The following is a 7,541-nucleotide window of genomic DNA, read 5'->3' as shown; positions in this document are numbered from 1 at the left end:
TTTCCAAGGAACCCTAAGTGTAGCAAAGATAGCTATCTCAGGAAAAAATATAGTAGGTGAAAAAAGAACTAATTTCACTTATAAAATTTAGAATATCTCTACCTACAACAACCTTGAGGGGATGGAGACTTTCAACTAAGCTCCCTTTCCTGATAGCTAGAAGATAATATAGTCTCTTCCATCTACACCTGAAGCACTTGGATACCCGAGATCGATCTTCTTGATCTAAGTGCAGTGTAATGGAGAAAAGGAAGTACTGGATGTGGGCTAGGAGGAAATTGACTGATAAACCTCTTGTTGGAACCTTATACCACAAAATTTCTTCCACCTACAATGATTTAAGGGAAGAACAAGACTTTGTGGAGGACGCTGCCAGCAACTTAGGAGATTACATATGGCCTCCAAGATCCTACTCATGCAGCTTTTGCAGAAGGGAATTCCGATCAGCCCAAGCGCTCGGGGGTCACATGAACGTGCACCGGAGGGATCGAGCGAGGCTCAAGCAATCTCCAAGCCCCACAGGTGAAGGCCAAGAGAAACAGCTTCCAGATCAGGTTGGTTCTCTGGTATGTAGAACCCTCTCCAGCCCTAATTGTATTGCTGTAGCATCCATGCATGAACATAGCGATAACAACTCCGATCGATTCCTCACCGATCCAAGAACCGCTCAACGGGTTGCGATGATGGACATGAATCTCGGGAAAGAGAAACTGAAGCTAAGGGAAGTTGGTTATAGCATACCAAGTTGTCGGTCCGACCACGACGACGATGTGGATCTAATCAGTGGCAAGAGACGCCATATGGATCCTATGTTTCCTTTCTTCATGAAATCCTCTTCAGATCAGCATCATCATCATCATCAGCATCATCATCATCAACAACAACAACAACAACCTGAAGTACTAAAACTAGGTGCTAGACCAGTCGAAGAACTAGATCTCGAGCTCAGGCTAGGAAGTGATCCTAAATTCTAATACAACTTGCAAGGTTTGAAGTGCTTGAACAATAAATTATCCATATCTCTGCATGGATTTTTCTCTTTTATTAATGCTATTTTCCTTCCCTTTCTTTGTTGTTCCTCTTCTTCTTCCACCTTATAGCCAAAGGCTTTTCTCTTCAGTTTTGAGTTGTTGCTTGCGTTTCATCTTTCGCTTTATTCAGGTATGGTGTTGACACTACTCATATGTATCGCTCTTTATACTGGAATGCAATTTCAATTTCATTAAATTAAGTTCACACCGTAAAAATTCGACACTCTAGCAGCAACTCACAAGAGCTCATTGAACAAGAGGAGTACTGAACTGGCTCACGAGTTCTGAGTGTCATCAATATGACATCTCCGATTGCATCTTTTGGTACAACCAACAAGGATTTTGATCGAGGTCATTTATGTATGATCCAGTTCTTTTGACATTCTTTTGAAATTTGAACGACTTGGAGTAACATTCCTTTAGTTAAATTATTCGTTTGCACGATCAGGATTATAGAATCCAATATATAGAGCTTCAATAAATCCACATGAGACTCTTCATATATAGACAGCAATAATCTAATATAACTGTCAGAACATGCTTTGATTTTTGCTCTCCGTGTCAGCAGGATAACAGTTACTTCTTTTGGTTGGTAATTTAAGATCATCTATATAGGTGCTAGAAAAAGTCATAAATTCTTGTATACGTTCTTCTTGTCATGCTTCTCTTGGAAATAGAACTTTTTCGATTTCGTATGGTTAAAAGGATTAGTTATTTACTAGAATCGTGTTGTATAGTTGACACTAAAAACTAGTGTAGGGAAAAAGGAAACTGATTAAGCTCTTCTGGATAGTGAAATAACCATCTCTAGATAGATAGAGAAAGGAAGAATAAGAAAATTAGTTAGAGAGAAAGAGAGAGAGATGGCGTTATCGGAGAAGTACTGGCTCAAAGTGCATGGCAACTGGTGACATTGTCGACTTTGTTTCTTTGACCAGTCTGCTACACAAAAACTAACACATTCTACCAATAGAAAATAAACCACACGCAGGTGAGGATAGTTAAGGAATAGAGAGAAGCCATATTAGTTATCATCAGTAAAACCTTATACTTACCACTGTCAGGTGCATCATGCAGTATCTTGTTAAGACGTTCATGATCTAATGGAATCTCTTCATTATTATATTTAACAAGTCAATTATAAAACCATTAAAAGGAATAAATCCACGTGATATCTGAATTCCTTGTTTCTTACAGTGAGCTGTACTGCTATAACGCCGATATGCTTATAGTTAATTTATATGTGTATGGATAAAGTTGAGTCTGATACTATTTTCTCCAAAGAAAAGAAAAAAGTTGAGTTTGATATTATAGGACAGATATGGCACCTATTATAACTGAGTTCTTGCTACATATAGACTTAGATTCGTTTAAATGTTTAATTCGCATCAGTATTTGGGTACAGGTATGAAGTATTTCATCAGAATGCTCATCTATTTAAGTATGATATTTTTGTGTTCTTTCTACATGAACTCCTTATCTATTTTATTCTAAATAATTTCTCACTTAGCAATGTTATGTGAGACTATCATACTTATCTATAGGTCTATGTATACAAGTATATGTGGTACTCTATTTTGCATATTGCGTTTATACAAAGCAAATCTGGTTGATAAGCTACTATTCAAATGTATATTTTGCCCTCACACTTCAATATTAAGCTTGTAAGAAGGCAAACATATATTACTGTTTGAAAGCATCTTTGGCTAAGCTTGTCCTCACCTTGCCATTAATCCTAAGCTTGCTGAGTGGTTCTGCTTCATATCATCTGTATGCTCAAATTTATATAGTTAAGCAGTGTACACCAAGTGAAACGCAACTTTGGGTTTAATAGGTTGCAGAAGAATTTGAGAGCAGACTGAACAAAGCATGAGGGATGTTGCAGAAGACTTTAAGAACAACCCTAACTAGTGATTCATCTTCCCTTGAAAGGATGAAAACTGAGAGGGCTGGACTGCTATATGTATCATATTTAGACACAAGAGAAAGAAATCTAGAGAGAGAGTGTGAGAGAGAGAGGTTTGATAAATATTTTCAAGGAATACTACTTTCTGTGAGGGGTCAGTATAAGAGGGTTGGTGTGGTCTTGTGCTGTGTCGTGTTCTTGGGATGTGGCAGAAAATATTGTTTGAGAGACAGAAATAGAGAATTGAAGAAGTGCGTGCATATATAATGGAAAAGCACATGGCTAAGGGATCAAACTAATACGAAACGAGCTGTTGCAAATAAGATGAAAATTAGGGGGGGTAAGATGCATAAGGATCGAGAGTCGATCGAAGAGATAAAGAAGAAGGAAGTGATCTGAGTCCCCTCAAAACCGTCGAAGAGACGTCTCTGTCGTCGTCTTCATCACGGGATTGAAGGTGTCATCGTAAGGCACGGTCAGTCGGTTGGTCTCATTTACTAATAAACTCCGTCGATTCAAATGGTGGAGCCCACGCGCATGCAGAGCCGCAGTATATGGCAATTCTCCTTGACAACAAACCCCCCCCGCCCCATCCCCCTCAAAATAAATAAATAATAATAATAATATTTGCCTTCCCCCCCCCCCCCCCCCTGTGTGTACACGAAGAAAATGATATAGATCTTCGCCGCCTCAATTGTTGACGTGGAACATAATAGTGCTCCATAATGATCTAATAATCTATCTATCTATCTTGAAACCCGACCAATAATTACCCAATATAATATTGAAGTGCGATTCAGAGAATTATTTGGCAAGGTTGTTTAATAGTTATTCAACGCAATGCCCAACGCGGTGGTAAACGACCAACCATCTCTTTTGAGTTCCCACCAGAAACCGGCTTCGAAATTTACTTTCTTTCTTTTTTTTTTTTTTGAAAAATAAGTCGTCGCCTGAAACTTGTTGTAGAATCTAACGGCCAACTACGCGTTGCCAAGAAGCCTCTTAGAAAATGTTGCGCGCGCCCAATTCGTCGCCCTCAAATACCCCTCAATCTACTCTCACCTACACTAATAATACCAAGCATAGATTCAAACAAGACAATAGAAGAAGAAGAAGAAGAAACGAGGAGGGGAAGAGGAGGAGGAGGAGGAGGAGGAGGAGGAGGTGATCGTCGTCGATTCATACCTCCATGGTCGTCCCTAAATCTTGGCTCTCCTCCCAAATCGGGTCGGATCTAATCCCGGGCCGTGACCTCCGACCAGATGACACCCCCCTCGGGATCCTCGCCTTCGAGGCCGCCGCCGCCATGTCGCGCCTCGTGTCGCTCCACTTCTCCATGTCGGATCGGGAGATCTTGAAGCTCCGGTCGGATACGATGAGATCGCAGGGCGTCGCCTACCTCAACTCCACCGACCAGGCTTTGCTCCTCCGCCTCGCCTGCTACGAGCTCATGGACGACCTCGACCGCGCAGCCGCTTCCATCTCCCGTGTCGGATCTCGCTGCCGCGGAAATCTAACCCGAAATTTCGCCCGCCACTACACCGATCTCAAGGCCGGCTCCGCCGATCTCGACCTCCTCGGGATCCGACTTACTAAAAAAGGAATCGAGAGGAGGGTTAAGAAGATGGAGAAGTATATAGCCGTGACGGCTAAACTCTTCGCCGAGGTGGAGGTGATGGACGAATTGGAAGCAACGGAGCGGAAGATGGTCGAGAGATGGACCCGATATAGCGGTCCGATACCGTTACAGAAGGACACCATTCTCGGATCCGACTCGTTCCGGCTCGAGTTGAAATCGCAGCGCCACAAGGTTAAGCGGCTCAAGGATGAGTCGCTTTGGGCCCAGGGTTTCGATAAAGCGGTCGGGCTCATGGCGGAGTCCGCTTTCGCGGTCTTCGCCCGGATCTGTGTCGTTTTCGGACCTTTCGTGCCGGGTCTCCCTCCGGTTCTCGTAACGGATAGGATCCGGGTCCGTTTCACTCAAGCCCATCTCAAGCTCCGGCTCTACCCCAAGTTCTCATCCGGTCCGATCGAGAAGAAACGTGTGGCAGTGGACATACCGATGAGGAATTCCTGCCCGATATTTGGGGCCAAAGCATCGGACAAACCCGATATGAACTGGACGAAGGCACTTGAAGCGCATCCGGATACGGTGGGGGTTGCCGGCATGGCGTTACGGTACGCGAACGTGATCTTATCGGCCGAGAAGCTGCTACAAAGTGGAGTCGAGGAGTGCGCGGAAAGAGAAGACGTGTACGAGATGCTTCCTGCTGGACTACGCTCGACGGTGCGATCGAAGCTTCGAGATTCGTGGAGGAATCGGGGGCCACTGGATGGCAGCTTAGCGGAGGGGTGGAAGGAAGCGGTGGCGCGGATACTGGCGTGGCTAGGGCCGATGGCACACGATACGATACGCTGGCAGGAGGAGCGGAATATGGACCGTCGGATGCGCTTTCAAACGAATCCAAGGGCTCTGATGATACAAACACTGCATTTATCGGATCGGGAGAAGACCGAGGCGGCGATTGCGGAGGTATTGGTTGGCTTGAGCTGCGTGTGCTGGTACGAGGAGAGGCTGCGTGGGTCGCTTAGATATTGAGTTAGATATTTTTTCTTCAAAAAACAAAACAAAATTTAAACTTGAATTGGCTAAAGATTCTATTGAAATGGTCTATCATTATTAGGAGAGAAATTGGTCGGTTTGTAGCATTACTGATATGGTATCTATTTCTTCTATCTTATAGCCTTATATCAAGAATTCTTTTCATGAAAATCAACATAGGAGACAATTACATTCATTTTGATGTAAAGTAAGTTATCTATAGTGGTGTTGTACAATCTCCTGATTCCATCTGGACGATACTATATTCATCTGTATTATTTAATTTGTAGCTCAGGCTTGGCCATATTATTCTTTGGATTTTCTTTTGCATACCTTTCAGTTTATCTTACACTGAGATGTTCAATGTGAATGGAGTGTTATCATCTGATTGACTTCCACTTCTTAGTGTCAAATTGTTGGTTTTGCGTGTTGACTTTGTTGAAAGTGATACATCTTATCCACAGAAGGGTAGATCATTTTGGGTAGACAGTGTGGGCCAACGCTGATTAGTTAAGAGATTATACAATTATAATCCATGTTAGTATCTAATTATGCAGTGATAATGTTTGTGGAGGTATACTTTCCAGCAGAAGTCAGTGAGCCTTCGGATTTGTTTCAGACAAGATTATGATGACATATAACAAGCATTATAGCTCTCTATGACATCCTGATTACATATGAACTAATTTGGTGGAATTTTGAGCTGGTGCCCCTATAACGCGCAACAGAACTATTTGAAAGTGAAGGATCAGAGATGCTGAACTATCTTCGAACATGGACTGTGAAAATGTTGGCCATTTTGATCATGCAGGAGAAGAATCATAGGAACAACATTTTTTTGCTAGCTCAGCTTGAATGACTGCTATTTTTATGTCAGAGGATAGGTTCTCAGGGACAACGTTTCTTGCTAGCCTTTAGTTCCCTTGCTTTTGCTTTGGAGTAAGGTGGATGAACAGAAGATGGAAGTGCATTCTCAGGTATGTACAAATGCATATCCATAAGAGAGACGGTCCTTTAACAGGGAAAAGATTTTATTAATTTTTTTTTTCTGAATTCCAGAATTTTTACATTGCTGTTTGTTGATTGTCTTCAAATATCCGAGAGATGAAGTATCGAGTTGAGGAAACCCAAAATCTTACAATCAGAGACTGCATTCAGTAGACATCTCACTTCAACATAGAGCAATGTAAAAGGCATCTCACTTCAACATAGAGTAGGGTGGATGAACAAAAGTATGGAGTCGAGGAGAGTTGATTCCAGGTTCCCTTCTCTAAGCAGCATATGATTTTGTGAGTTGTATATGGTCAATGCATGCGAACATTTGTTCCTTTAATTGATATACTTAATACTCTATATAAAATAAACCTGATTGGATGCTGTATAAGTGATTCCCACTATACCTGTATTTCAAGAAAGTTTCAGCTTCACTGTACAGGAGATAATTTTTTTAGTTCATAAATTTGATCTGTGTGTCTTGCTTGCTCTCAATTTATTCTTCATTTCTTTTTATCCTCTGTTCCATTTTAGGCCTGTACTCTTGGATGTCTCTTTAGATACTGTCTATCGGAGTCTTGTGCTACATGCTTATGAGTCAAAATGTTTTGTTGCATTAATTCTGTCATCTACGTTGACTCAAGTTTTCATGATTGATTTCAGAGTATTCCTAGCTTTCTCATGATGAGTATCTCGAAAATTCGAGGTTGGCCATACGGATTAGCCTGCTAAGTTGAAGAGGTAATTGTGCTCACTCTCTTCATCACTGAGGTATCAATGTTCAGTTGTTATGGTATCACAGGGAACAGAGAAGCTCTACAGGGCACAAACACAAGAAACAGCGGCCTGATGTTTAGTTTACAAGTAAATCCCTAAACAAATTTCAGATGATATGACCTCTCCGCGTTAAATATTGCTACAGAATTTGATGTTCTCTGCTACTGATTTCAGGTGTTTCAGTTTGTCCCTTTGTGCTTTCTTTTAGATGCTGCTCGTAATATAAGTTACT

The 7,541-nt window shown here is 41.8% G+C and overlaps 2 protein-coding genes across 2 annotated transcripts; both read left to right on the top strand.

Annotated features, from left to right (window-relative positions):
- The first annotated feature begins 239 nt into the window (after nucleotides 1-239).
- Nucleotides 240-1,231, top strand: LOC140776440 (uncharacterized). The gene is made up of 2 exons (XM_073120150.1): nucleotides 240-811; nucleotides 1,162-1,231. Exons 1-2 carry the CDS (start codon nucleotides 240-242, stop codon nucleotides 1,229-1,231), a joined length of 642 nt encoding a protein of 213 aa, XP_072976251.1.
- Nucleotides 1,232-3,924: 2,693 nt separating this feature from the next.
- Nucleotides 3,925-5,843, top strand: LOC140776509 (protein PSK SIMULATOR 1-like). The gene has a single exon (XM_073120240.1). It carries the CDS (start codon nucleotides 4,127-4,129, stop codon nucleotides 5,534-5,536), a length of 1,410 nt encoding a protein of 469 aa, XP_072976341.1. The 5' UTR covers nucleotides 3,925-4,126; the 3' UTR covers nucleotides 5,537-5,843.
- The last annotated feature ends 1,698 nt before the right edge of the window (nucleotides 5,844-7,541 follow it).

Source organism: Typha angustifolia, chromosome 14 (assembly GCF_048772165.1).
Source record: "Typha angustifolia cultivar Huaian chromosome 14, ASM4877216v1, whole genome shotgun sequence".
NCBI lineage: Eukaryota > Viridiplantae > Streptophyta > Magnoliopsida > Poales > Typhaceae > Typha > Typha angustifolia.
Note: the sequence above shows the minus strand (reverse complement) of the source record. Positions and strands in the feature narration are given on the sequence as shown.